At 37.8% G+C, this 14,391-nt stretch overlaps 1 protein-coding gene across 3 annotated transcripts in view; it reads left to right on the top strand.

The window, feature by feature from the left end:
• The window catches only part of ATOSA (atos homolog A), a 40,321-nt gene that overhangs the window by 17,252 nt on the left and 8,678 nt on the right, over positions 1 to 14,391 (top strand). For all 3 annotated transcript variants that reach the window (XM_088519549.1, XM_088519543.1, XM_088519557.1), the window contains exons 2-7: positions 8,935 to 9,119; positions 9,890 to 10,092; positions 10,363 to 10,488; positions 10,756 to 12,601; positions 13,101 to 13,217; positions 14,248 to 14,327. In XM_088519549.1, coding sequence (XP_088375675.1) covers positions 8,935 to 9,119; positions 9,890 to 10,092; positions 10,363 to 10,488; positions 10,756 to 12,601; positions 13,101 to 13,217; positions 14,248 to 14,327 — 2,557 coding nt within the window. The remainder of the gene's footprint in view (positions 1 to 8,934; positions 9,120 to 9,889; positions 10,093 to 10,362; positions 10,489 to 10,755; positions 12,602 to 13,100; positions 13,218 to 14,247; positions 14,328 to 14,391) is intronic.

Raw genomic sequence — 14,391 nt, 5'->3', positions numbered from 1 at the left:
TAACCATACTGAGTTGGTTAAATGAGGAGGAGAGGGAAAGGAGACATTCATATCTTGTAAGTAAACCAGTATGACAGTTAAATTTCAGTGTTTGAGTGGACATGACTTTTTAAAAAGTACTTTCCACGAAGGGGTGAGGGGGAACATAACAAGACCTAGATGCTCTAGAGTTTCAGTAGTGTGGACTTTTTTAAATATTAAAGTAATTCTGAATTAAAATAAGATAGATATTGTACATCTTCATTCTGATGTTTCTTCGAACTGGACAAATACAAAGAAGACCAAAACCTGCAGCTGTCCAACTGTTTGGTGCTCAGCACAGATGAAATGGGGCTAGACACTTGAAATAACTTCTGATTGCTCGGATTCAGCTAAAGGTGCCTTACTTCTCAGGCAGTTGTAGTATTTTATTTCCTGGCAGGTGGAATATTTTAAGCATTGTGGAAAACTTTATAGCCTTTTTTTTTTTTTTTTTTTTTTCTGGAGTACAAAAATAAAGCCAATTTATTTTGAATCAATCTTGATACCAGGTTAAGTGAGCCAAGAATATCAGCTGAACTGGATACAGAGTGCTACCATGCTCAACGCTTTATATGCATTCATAATACTTAAATGTAGTTTTTATAGCTTGCATTAAAAGAGCAGAATGTATGAAGCTGACTTGCTGCGTGCCCATTACAGAGGTTGTGCTTCTGGACTACAGTGCTCAGCACTGCGCTGGTATAATGTTGATAGCCCCTCTTTTGTGCTCTTACTGTTATCATAATGCTAATAATAATACAAGAACTCTGAGAAGTGAAACACCTGGGAGGTGGTCAAGATGCCTGCCATGGAAAAAATGTCAGAGTTCAGTGACATAGGGGAGGCCTCAGTTTACCAATTGCCTTCTTTCTCCCAAATTTGGCTACAGCATAAATGTTTATTTCCCCCAAAAACTAGATTCACCCCCGCATACATACGTTGGCTTACCAGGGTTATTTTGTTTTAAGATACTCCCCAGAAAAAATGAGAAATCACAATATTTGCTTTTATCAGGCTAACTTTGAGGAGATTCTCAACAAGTTTTAGAGATTTCTCAGTAATCTTTGGAAATTGCCTTCCTATATTGTTCTATGCATTGAAAAAAAAAATTCAAGAGGGGAAAAAATAGGATAAACCAGTGGTGTCTAACACTGAGCTTCCCGTAGAACTTCTAAGTAACTTATTTGTTCCTGACTTCAAAGTTTAAAAAAAAATATAAAAAATCTTGGTTTTGGGTATCTTTGCATTTTATAATTCTAAGGATTTAAAGTGAACATGAGGGTGTTTGGCTACTGACTGTTGAAAGTTTTGTAGACTGTGACATCTGTGGTGAAGGCCGTTGTTTGGTTTGTTTGTTTGTTTGTTTTTTCCCTCCTGCGAGACATGCTTATCTGCAACTCTAATGGTTGTGGCATCCCTGTCAGTTCCGAGTCAGGGCAGATGTCTTACTTTCACAGTGCACATCGCAGATTCTGTCTGGTTTATTTTCAAGTCTGACTGTGCTCTGAAAGAAAAGTCACATGAAGTAACTGCTCTTTTTCCTGCAATGATCATAGGGAGGAAAACCACTGTGTTTTGCAGAAGGATATGGAACCTGTGCTCACCCTCAGCTTGATCAGCTTCCCCATCAGTAGTTTCATTCGCTCCCATTACAGTTCTGTCCCCTAATGACACTTCCAAGACATTCACTCGATCATTTACACATCTCTTCAGAAAATAAATGTTGTTCCATCAGCATTCGTAGTGAAATAAGCCAAAAGGCACCTAAGTATACTGTGGAAGTTTCAAGTCCAGTAATAAGGAGAAAAATGTTGAAATATGCTAGAGGTCGTTTTTAAAATTAGTAGGGAAAGTTTAAAAAACAACATGTTTTTGGCATGTCTAACCCCAAAAAGCAAGAATGTTGTTCTTAAAGGTGCTTACACCTATGTCGAGGGTGGTGAGCTAAAGAGGAGCAAAGGGCTGAGTAACATGTTGACAACAATCTGGTCAGCACCGGATACAAACACACACAGTGCTTTAAGTAAAGGGCTGCTCTGGCAGTTCTCATGAGCGTTGACATACCTTTTGTAGATCTGTTTTAAACAGCAAGCCAGTGCTCTATTCCAGTAACATGTGAGACTGATTTGTTATCACAAATTGCTGTTTTACATCGTTAAACAAGTCTTTGTATAAAATTTTGCAGAAGTATGCAAATAGTTGAACTTTTGTCAAATTGGATATCCTTAAATATGTTAAGGAGAGGGCTTAGGTCTGTTCTTGTGAGTCTTGGGGGCTTCAGCATTTCAGGTATGCTTTTTTATTTATGTATTACAGAAATATAATCACTGAATCCACAATCACTGTTAAGATTTAATACATTGGTGCTGTCAGTCTGTTTAATGGGAGGGATATCTTGGTTTCTGAACAGTGTTAGATACCAGTACTCAATTACTGCACCTGTTATACAGAAGATAGGTCTTCAGAAGGAGATGCCCTTATCTTTTTTCATGCCCCTTTTCACTTTAAGTATATATGTACTTTCCAGGCTTACTTTGAAATGAAAGCACAGATCTGGAGCTGGTGTATTTTGATATTTAAAGCTAAAATTTAAAGCTAAAATGAAATCGAGTAAGTCTATGAAAGCTTTCAGTCTTTGTCATCAGCCTCGTAAGTTGTTTTTAAGTTGCTCTCTAAGTTCTTGAATTGGAGAGAATAACAATACTGCAGCTGGTCACCTGTGGTCATAATTTCCAAAGTGCCTTGGCTAGGGAAGCCTTGCTGAAACCTTCTGAAGGAAGCGTGCAAGGACATGTATAAAAGAAAATCCATACACACATTACTGCAGGTTTTTTTAGTATTTTAATGCCTAATCATTTTAAGGCTTATAAAATATATGGAACTTTCTGTTTATTTCGTATTTTCTGTACTGTCTTGATCTACTGTCATCTTCTCCAATTCTTTCATCTCCCCAAAACAAGCATTTAGGATGTAATCTCACCTTAAGGTGACTATGATGTCAGGTGAGCGCCGGTCTGACCTCAGTATGGATGGGCACTGTTGGGTGTTCTGCAGGGCACGAAATAACCTGGCATACGGTGTTTGCCCTTGAGTCTTCCTTCTGGTTGTCCAATGGAGAGAAAACATGCAAAGATCAAAATGACTCTACACATTTCTGAATAAAAGCTCTTGATATTGAGGGGTGTGTGACACCTGCTATGCAGCTTAGGCTGTAGTGGTAGGTTTTGGGTAGGCTTTATTGAGTACTTTTAATGATGTGGAAATAAATACTTGAACCAGCAAAAAAGCAACAACAAAAAAACCTTTGAAACCCTTTTTTTTCCCTAAGTTTAGTTTAAATGTGTTGTCCAGTGACAAACCCTTCAGTGTATTACTTCACAAAATGTCATATGCATTCCAATGCACATTGCAACTGAAATTCAGTTTAAAGCCAAAAAAAGAGGAAAAAAAACAGGTCGCAGTGATGTCGCTAGGCAAAAATAGAAAGCTGCAGTTGGAAGGAGAGTCCTGCCGGGGCGAGCCCTGTGCTGGGCCTGGGCACGGCGGGAGGCGCCCGGGCCGCCCGCGTCGCCTCCGCAGCCTCCCCGTCTCTTCTCAGCCTAAGCTTTCAGTGAAGGAAACACATTTTCCTCACCCAGATTTTTTTGTTTGTTTGTTTGTACTTATTCAGCCATTTGACTCTGAAGAAGTTTTAATAAAATTCATTATTTAAGTTGCATTTTTTCTAGCCTTTTTGATAAGTTTATTTACTATAAAATGGACTCAAGAGTAGTTTGGATATTGTGAGATACAGGTGGGGGGAGGTTGCTGCGGTGTTGCAGTCTGGAGCTGAATATAGAAACTGTGTTGACTGATTCCTGTTGACTAACTTCATTGGTTGCCGTGTAGCTGTGTCTTTTTCTTTTTTTCTCATCAGATTGTGTTTCATTCTGTTTTTCTAATTATGAACTGCTTTAATTTGAATTTCTTCTGATTCTGCTACGCAGAGCTAAGTAGGTCCCACACTTTTTTTAGCTTATAATTAGTTTTCTTCTAACAATAGCAGATATGTATCAGCCCTAATTAAGTACTCCTCTGTCATCATGTCCTGCCAGCAGCTGGACTGTTGTGATGGGTAGTGGTTCAGTTCAATACCCTAAAAAGTATAAGAGGTCGGTAAGAGTAGGATGAGGTAATGGACTTCGGCCGACATTTTCATAATGGTTATCATGGTTCCCAAGGTTACGAATGTCTGGCAATCCAAGACAAGGGTCAGTGTGAGCAAAATCCATGTAGGAATTACTCCTAAGCTATGGTGATTGCTCCTAAACTATGGTGAAGAAGCTATGGTGAAAAGTGCGTTACATTTGCTTGATTACAAGTAAACTTAACTAATAGCTAGTTTCTTGAGTGAAGGAGTATAGCTCATAACTTTGGCTCTTGATAGCTTAAGTTGTGCTTCAGTTCTTCATCCTGTAAGGCTTTTGAACTGTGTGACTTCAGATATAATTACAGGTTTGTAAGATGCAGACACAACGTGACTGTTCATTTAGAAAATCAGGAATTCCTGAGGTACAAGGGCAACTTTCTTTGAAGTGAAGCACAACATGGGATTAGTGAACTGGAGCGTCTATAGATGTTTCTAATTCCAAAAGAGAAGCTGTTAGTCAAATGTTTACATTGTGCTTTGTTTCTTTATTGTAGTTTCTTCAATCCTTGCCATAGTTTTTAAAACTAGAACTACCTTTAACTTACTTTTTGGAATAGTAAGGTAATGAAACTAAATCATAGTTTCTCCCTCTTAAAATATTTTATCATCTGCCTCTACCTCTTGTAATCAGTTGGTCAATAATCATTACTTTCAATTTATTGAATGAAGATAGTAATTACTGTAGTTTCTATACATCCTGTTGCTGGAATATATATATTTTAGTTTTATATACTTGCATGTTCAGTTGAAAAAGAGTAATAATCATATGTGTTTAGTCAGATTATAGTATTATTTTATGCACAGTATACGATGGGTGCCTTAAACATGGTCGACTCATACACAAAAGCAAATTATTACAGCACACACACAGGCTAACAGACTTTTCTTTCTAACTAAACACTGAGTTTGCTGTGTCTATAAATGTCTTCCCACCCTTGTCCTCAATGACTTCAACTTGCATCATCTGCCTATTTTGTCTGTTGTGTCTTAGGAACAATTGCCAGACTTCTCAGTACTTAACAATATTTTCCTCTATAAAAACCTAAAGGTTGCTATATATTATACACATCAAGTGGAGCAAAAAAAAAAAAAAAAAAGTGAACATGAACCTTATATAAAAACCTATTTCTTAGTACTGATTGCTTTTTGTACTTTAAAAATAATAATAATAAAAAATCAAATGTTATGCTTGTTACATTGACATAATTTTAAGTTGTTGTCCCTGTCTTCGTAATGCTGTTAGGAAAGCAGTAGTATTTTCTAGTTTAATACTTAGTGTTTCTCAAACTGGGATGCCGTTTTAATTTTGAAATGACATAATATTTTTAACTGCAGCCAATACAAATATGTATTTCCAACTGTTTGAATCTTCTTTTCCATCTTTGAGATGAGAAGTTGTTTACTTTTGAAATAATGCTTCCCTTAATGCTAACCTTAAGATTTATACAATAAAAATAGAGCATAAGGGATGATCTATACAGAAGGTTAGGCAGTGTTTGCAAGTTAAACTTTAAACAAATTTTAACTGTTTCTAAAAATTACTATCACTTATGCATTCTGTATCTTAAGTAATGATTTTTTTTTTTTTTACTTTCCTTACTCATTATTTGGATGCTGCTCATCCATGAAGTTCATGAAGTCAGTTTTTGGTACAGAATACCTGTGAAAAAGATGAATATTTCAAGCATGCAATATAAATTTTGTAGTATTTGTAATGCAAAGAGACAGAATCTTCTCTCTCTCTCTCTCTCTCTCTCTTTGGCTTTCCTTTTCTCCCCTTTCTTCTTTTAATTGAACCTAACTAGCTATACATAACCACTCAGGTAGTAGATTGCATTTATTAATTTATGTCAAGGCCAAAAGCTTCTGATCAAATATAGATTCCTTGTATAAAAGATAGCTTTGTGTTGTAAGTTGATGTTAGGTAAAGGTCATGTCTGTTTTACTGTTGCTTGCCATTTGCTTTCTTTTCTAGTGTAAATTCTCAGGTATCACCTCTTAATCTGCACTTTTCTGTTGCAGTAAGAAAATGTTTGCCTTAGATATGATCTGTTTGCGTAAGCACTTGCAGATCTTGATCAAAGCTCTTTACCTTTTTCTTGAAAACTGGAGGTTGGTTTTTTTTTCATATTTTAACTAAACAGAATTTCTAAAACACTTTCTAAAGGTGAGTGTCTCCTTTCCCCTTCTGCATAGTCTGATAATCCTGAGGCAATTCTTGTTTAAATTCTTGTAACTCTTGCTGAACGCTTCCTAGATTTTTTCAAGTCCTACATCAGAGTCCAAGTATTTCAATAGTGATCTTTGCCAGTGTGACTTCCTTTATTAAAGCAGCCCTGACCTTTGGACACTCAAGGATGAGCATGATGCTTGTATTGGCAGCAGGATAATACTGCACATTATTTTTGTCAGTTGTAGTATCTAAATCATTTTCTGAGTTTTTTCACCTCTTATTTCCCTATTCTACAATTATGTCTTCCCTATTGTTGACCAGCCTTTTAGCTGGAAAAAATATATATAATGCAGGTGCCTAATTTTGTAGGTGACTCGTATGGCTACACAGGTGGCGTGTCCTCTTTGTTATTTACTGTTCCTTTAATCTTTCAGGCACGCTTTATTGGTAATTTTCTGTCATCTGTCAGACGAATGGCCATTTTAACTCGTGCCAGATGATTTAACATATAGTTCATGTGCCATATGGGGCCCTCCAGGGTAATTCATCCCTGCCGTGGCCTGCCCCGGCTCTCCTGCAGCCCGTGGCCAGATGAGGTGCTTGGCAGCAGCTGGCTGCTCTCGGAGGCCTCGTGCCCCTCGCTGCTCCGTGGGCAGCGCTGCAGACAGGCCAGTCCGTCCTGCCCCTGTGGGAAGGGCCCTGGGAGGGGGCTGCTGTGCCCCAAAGGCCCCATGGGGCCGGGGCGGTGCGGCAGGCGGCAGCGGTCAGAGGCCTGGGCTGTGCAGCGGTGTTCCCAAGCGTCATGTGGGCCGCGCACGTGCGGTGGGCGCGGTGATGCATGGGAAGGAGGTTGGGTTATAACCCCTTCCTGCCGCCGGCAGGAGCGCGTAGGTCACTCAGGTCGCGTGCCTGCTCCGCGTGAGCGTCCCGAGCCCTGCTCTCATCTCCGGCACCTGCCTTTAGGAAATGTGTGTTCCTTAGGATCCCCCCAGCTAAGAATGTGGGGGGAAAAATGCGTAAAGATGTAGGCTCCTGTATAGCAAACTGAGCCTTCTGATAGTAGGCTCACTTTGGTGCTTAACCTCACGCAGCTCTCCAAATAGTCTAGCAGGCCTGGGGGCCAGGATGTGCAAGCCTGGGCTAGGCAAGTAGGTACGTGCAAATGCTGGTTTTGCACACTTTACAACTTGCATAAGCAGATAATTGCACGCTTAATTGGAATTTTTGTTGAATGCATCCTTGCTTTGTACATAGATCTCTCAAGTCTGTCTCTTACCATGTTTGTTAAATGGTGTGGTTCTATGGAATGTAGACAAAAAAATCTTCTGAGTGGAAAGGTGTTTTATGCATGGTAATCAAAATAGCCATGAATAGAAATTAATTCTGTGCCTATTGGTACTTCTATTGTGATGGATAACATAGGAAACTTAAGCTACAGTTATGAGGAGGTTCTGTGTTTTCGTTCCACTGAAGCATAACGACACAGAGATAAAGCTTCCCTGCCAGGCTTTCATCTACCTCCTTTTCTTCACTGCTTTTACAGGACACTTTGAATATATTTAGCTTTATAGGAAGGGAAGTTTTTTTTTTTTTTTTTTTTTTTTAAAAACTCTTGAGTAACTAAATCATTTTGATACTTCAATATATGCAAGCACAGAAGGCCTGATATGATCTGGTTACGCAGGGATCTGTGTGAATGGTGTGTGACATCCTCATGACAAGGGAGCAGGAGACTCTCCAAAGTGCCACAGGGCAAGGGGAGAGTTGTATCCTGCTGGAATGGAGTGTGTTGGGGCAATCAGCAGAGAGCCAGGCCAGCTGCTGCTTCTCTACTGAGACTTGTTGAGTTTTAATTCTTTGCACTAGTTAGCACGGAACATTGTACAGAACAGTGGATAGTCTGTATGTTCCTCGTGAACCTTTTCTCTGTGAACACTGGTAATGTTAACTAAAAATGAAGCTCTCTTAAGTAACCGCTGCTCTGAGCAGGAGGAATTCACAATACAAATCCTAAAGAACATTGTGTCCCACTTTTCCTTGTATAAGTAACTCTTCTATTTTTTTCCTATTCAGTTTTAAATGCCTTATGTTATGTATTGTGACTTCTCTTTATTTCTGTCACATGACATTAATGATGTCAAGTCATGCTGCCATTAGCCTTCCTCCACTAAAATCCACGCATTTTCTTTCCTTTCTTTTTTTTTTTTTTTTTTTTTTTTTAAGCTGGAATTCAGCTGTGGTTAACACCACAAACAATTATTTATTAACAGCACCGAAGTTGTGTAGTTGAGCAGATACGACATGGGGTGTTTTCATTAGAGTGTTTCAAACTTTGTCTTCTTGTATGAAATTAACAAAGATAAATATTATGATGGTAGAATAATTTGAGTCCTGTAGAGTGCAGTCATCTGATACGAGCATCCATTTTACCTAGTCAGTGTTTCAAGTATAAATTAAAATGAAATGTAGAGACAGCCAACAGTTAATTACTTGTTATGCAGCATTGTTATATGGCATAGGTCATTATTTTTTTGTCTTTTTGAAATGACAGATACTTTAGATGAATACTTCGAATACGAAGCTGAGGAGTTCCTGGTCTCCTTGGCCTTGCTGATCACTGAAGGTCGAACACCCGAACATTCTATAAAGGGTAGAACGGAGGGTTTTCATTGCCCTCCAGCACAATCAAGTCAGCCACCAACATCTAAGCATGAATGCAGCGACAAACTGGCTCAGGTATGATGATGATATCTGTATTATTATAAGTAACATGGAGTACCTCCCTGCTATCGTGATTAAGATCAGCTGAGAAACTCCCTAGCAAACTCACGGTTAAGCACTGAATAACAATTACTTTGTCATTTCTGTGTTTAAACAAGTATGTAGCTCACTACAGTACTAATAATAGATCTCCTTAAAATGAGAGATCATTAAGACTTTTATCCTTGAATATAAACTTCTGTAAGACTGTCTAAATACAGTACCCATTTGAATCTTTATTATGCAAAATTTCAAGCACTATACTTAGTCCTTTTTTTTTCTTTCTTTTTTTTTTTTTTTTAAGTGTAGGCTGTCTTAACACTTTTTGCTTTTCTAGGTAGTCTTGAAAAGTTCAGTAATTGAAAGTTTATATCCAAAATCAGAAATATGATCAAATTCAAGTCAAGTGTTTTGGAGTAAGGTTGGAGTGTCCAGCATCAAGGAAAAGATTCTAAGCGCTGTGGGAATTTAAGTTGCTGTTCAAGCAGAAAAGGGTGATGACTGGGGAAATGTTTTATATTAATTCTTAGTCTGCACAGAAGTTGCCCAAATTGCAACCATAATGGATTTGTTAATTATTTATCATTTGGTATCCCCTGGATCTTATCTGTGATTTGGTAAAACATTGTCTACAAGATTTGACCCTTTCCCTTTTCCAAATCTTCAAGACATATTTTTAAAAATAGACTTGAATCTAGCTAGTAATTTTATGGCTTGCATGTGTTGACATGTTTTCTTTCCCTCAGTGCCGTCAAGCTAGGCGAACCAGATCTGAGGTTATGCTACTGTGGAAAAACAATATTCCAATCATGGTAGAAGTGATGCTACTTCCAGACTGTTGCTATAGTGATGAAGGGCCTAACACTGAGGGGAATGATTTAAATGATCCTGCAATCAAACAAGATGCGTTGTTGTTAGAAAGGTGGATTTTGGAACCAGTTCCTCGACAGTAAGTTGGATATTGTGATTACTTGATGGTTGCAAGAATCTCACCATTTTGAACTTCTTAAACTAGCTTGTTAGTGTTTTTAAATTGGTTCCTCACCATTTCGATTGATCTAAGAAAATGGCTATTTATCAGTCAAAACTGAGGAGGCAAGTAGAAAAAGAAACAAGGACAGCATCAGATCCTGTCATGAAAGAATGTTTGATCTTATTAGATTTAATTCTCTGTGAATATTTTTACCGACATCTACTTGTTTCTTCTGATGTATTTTAGAAGTGGAGATCGATTTATTGAAGAGAAGACCCTTTTACTGGCTGTTCGGTCCTTCGTTTTCTTCTCTCAGTTAAGCGCTTGGCTAAGTGTTTCACACGGTGCTGTTCCTCGTAACATTCTGTACAGGTAGGTCTGAGACAGAAAAAAATGTTTACTGTCTTCAGGTTTTTTGCAGCTTGTCTTATTTTTTTCCACCTGTTTTCCTGTTTGCTTTTAGAAGATGTATGTTGTTGGGCTGCATGTTCTGATGGTTATATGTAGTTCATTTACTTTGCAAAGTATGAGAGTTGCTGGTGTCTTTAATGCTTTGTCTTAGAATTTGGTGGTATGAAGTAGATTGATAAAGACTTTTTATTTAGATATTTTTGTAAAAGCACCCTTCTGTTGTTTCAGAGTAAGTGCTGCAGATGTAGACCTGCAATGGACATTCTCCCAGACACCAACTGAACACATATTTCCTGTTCCTAATGTTTCTCACAATGTGGCCTTGAAAGTCAGCGTCCAGTCCTTGCCTAGACAATCTAACTACCCGGTTTTGACATGTAGTATTCACACCAACCTAAGTTTTTATGAGAAGAGGATGCAAGAGCACAAATTACATCAGCGCAGTGATTCCGTTGCAGTAGAACAATGCAGTACGTCTAGTTTGCAGCGCGCGTGCGGGAAACAAACGTGGGCAATGACACCCGAGGGCCTGCTTAATGTAAAAAAGTCACCAGAATTTACTACGTCTATCAGAAATTTAAAACTTTATCCACCTATTGGTCTTGGATCTGACTTTGGAGCATCACAGTCTAAAGTTCAGTGCTATAATGCTACGGGAGACGGCAAGATACAAGCTCATGAAACATCTGTGAGAACTTTTAAATCCTTTTCCTTGGTTGATTCCCGTGTTTCAAATAGTCAGTGTTCTCGTCAGTCCACAGGAGAAACCAATCCTCTGATAGGCTCTTTACTTCAGGAGCGACAAGAAGTCATAGCAAGAATTGCTCAGCACTTGATTCACTGTGATCCAACTACTTCTCAAGTTAATGGACATCCATTCAGCCTACATGAAACCACTTCGGCTGCATCAAAAGCTTTTCGGAGTACTTACGAAGATGAGAACTTGCCAAGGAAAGGCAAGGAAACCTCCTCTGTTCCTGTGGCCAACTTAGATAATGCAATACCAGATGATGGTGAAGGCAAAACCAGAGCAATACCGGAGATGACGCTGGTTGATCCTCATATTCCAGTGAGCCACTGTGGCCGTCAGGCTGTAGGAGAGGGCAATCCTTTGATAGATTCCCTGCTTCAGGAGCGGCAAGAAGTGATAGCAAGGATTGCCCAGCACCTCATTCATTGTGATCCAGCTACTTCTCATCTTGCTGGGCATCCATTCAAAGTACAGGAAACTAGCCCAGTTTCTCCAAAAATTTTCCGAAGTACATACGAAGATGAAAATTTGCTGAAGAAAGGCAAGGAAAAGTCATCTGTTTCTTTTGCTAAAACCGATTTTTCTTTGATAGAAGATAACAGTAAATCAAGGCTGAAAACACTTGATACTCCTGTTAGTCCTTCTAGACTTGATGGTGAGTTGAAGGCTTCTCAGAAACTCCAAGCAAGAAGAAAATTGCTTTTAGAAAAACCTAGTGAAGCTGTCCAAAATGCATTTCATCAGACTTCAAATAAAACTTCTCATTCGTTTATTAACATGCATGCATCATCATCTTGTGTTAAAGAAAATAAATCTGAATTGCCAGATAAATTGGAAATGATACATTCTGTTTATGCACAGAAAGACCAAATAACCAGTAGAATTAAACAATGTTCGAATTTCTGCAGCATTGATGAACAGATTTGCACAAATAAACTTAAAGAAAGAGCAGTCGTTAGTGAAAACAGCAACACGGACAGTTTTAACAATTTACAGATAGATAAATGCAGAATACTTGAAGGTACAAAAAAAGCAACTGTGATGCAGGCATCTGACTTTTTGCACAAAAATGAACTCAAATGTTTAGACAGAGACTCAAAAAAATCAAATATTTATGAGCAAAATACTCAACTTATTAGTATTGAAAATTATTTAAATAAAGACCATGATAGTTTCAAAAGCAGAAACAAACAGGATAAAACAAAAACTACACATGATGAGAATGAAGACCCAGTAGGCCTTGATTTCCAAAGTAGTTGTCAGAAGAAATCTATAGAAGACTGCTTAGCAAAGTGCGAACGGCTAAAGAACCCAGATGTGCAGGTAAATACATGACCGAAAGTGGTAAATGCATTGGCTGCTATTAGATAACTTGTGAGTGTATTCAGGATCTGCTAAGAACCAGTGTAAAGAGGAAGTTTTTGTCTGACAGCGTGGCACTGTTGTCTGTTTTGAGGTTGAAGTGAAGTTTGTCCCTGTAGCAATCTGTATGCACGCATTCCTAATTATATGTTTAACGCTTAGAAGCACATTGTCTCATTCTACTTCCTGTAATTGCATTATTAATGACAGTTTCCAGAGGTAATTAGACATCCTGCTCTTTATAAATATACCACTGTCTGCATGTGGTATGTGGTGATTAAAAAGTGAACAATCTTGAGTAATTGTACACAGAGTCAAAAGGAGACTTCTTCAGAATATTTTATTAAATGTGATGCGGATTCATCTGGTTCAGAAGTCTTTCTTTTCTGCTAAAGCAAGCCAGGTATTAGCCTGATAGGCCCTTGAAATGTCCCATTAAGTAAATTTGTTTTGCTCACAGAAAACACCATCTCTCAGAAACACAAATACATGTCGGAAACACAATTTTCGATCCTTGGATGGGACTTCGACAAAGGCTTTTCATCCCAGAACTGGATTGCCTCTACTTTCAAGTCCTGTAAGCAGTTACTGAAATTAACTTTTAAATGAGAAAGAAAATATTTTACTCTTTTAATACCTGCGTATTAAGAAAATTTGATCAAATATTTGGGTGAATTGTTTATATTTGCTTTTAGTATCATAGAATGAATACTCTTGCTAGTAGAAATTTGAGAGTCAATGCTCAAACGAAGTTGAATGATAATTGTAGGAATTAAAATATTAGAGAGCTAGTTGCTGATGAATAACAAAAGTTGATATTAGGAAGTTCTATAGCAAAAATGCTTTGGTGTTGTTTTAGAGCATGAGAGGGTTTTGAAGCTTGATGTTTTAAGTATGAGCTATCATATATTATCATTTAAAACAGAGTTATTAATACTTGCCGGCCTGATATTCTAAAGCTTTTTGTTTCTATAAACCGTTTGTAAGGTATATTCTTCAGTAATCGGAGTTGTAATTGACTGATAAGGTAATATAAAACTGCTATGACAAGATGGCCACACCTGGGGAAAGAACAGTTTTTGGTATGTTATTTGGGACTTCTGGAACAAAAGGCAGTCCCAATTAAGAATGCAGAAGTAGCAACTGATATTCAGTAACCAACATAAGTATTTTATTATTTGGTGCATTTGTAAAGCGTGTCATGTTTTTGGAGGTTTCTGATAGAAATTGATACAACTTATATTTAATATTCTGTGTCATCCCAAAGAGATGTACAGTTTCTTAAATGGATGAGACTGATTTTGGGGAGTAGAATTAGTATTTGTTGTTCAAATTTTGTATTCTTCTAAACTTCTAACTGTTTACTGTCTGTTGAGCAGATTTCAGTTTTAGTGTTTGTAAGTAGTCCCTCGTAATTAGAATTTACAGTACTGATGTTAAATAATCCAAGAATTTTCTTCATTAAGTTCAGAATATGTAAAAATTAATTAAAATTACTTTTCTGCCTTGCTTTTGTAATTTTGTAATGCCATTAAAATTCTTGCCAAATTGAGACTAGTGCCTTCGATAGAGATATGTTCAAGTTAATGTGCTCTTTTCTTCTTGAGGTTCCTCAAAGAAAAACACAGTCTGGATGCTTTGATCTGGACTCATCATTGCTACGGTTGAAGTGTTTGTCTGCAAGAAGGTACATTTTAATTATGAGAAACTTTGAGAATTTTTTTAGAGATAAAATGTGTATGCATAGTTGT

This window comes from Tinamus guttatus, unplaced genomic scaffold (assembly GCF_059628265.1).
Source record: "Tinamus guttatus ecotype Peru unplaced genomic scaffold, ASM5962826v1 Tinamus_guttatus_pri_ptg000004l, whole genome shotgun sequence".
Classification (NCBI taxonomy): Eukaryota; Metazoa; Chordata; class Aves; order Tinamiformes; family Tinamidae; genus Tinamus; species Tinamus guttatus.
The sequence above is the reverse complement of the archived record's forward strand: the minus strand, read 5'-3'. Positions and strand labels throughout refer to the sequence as shown.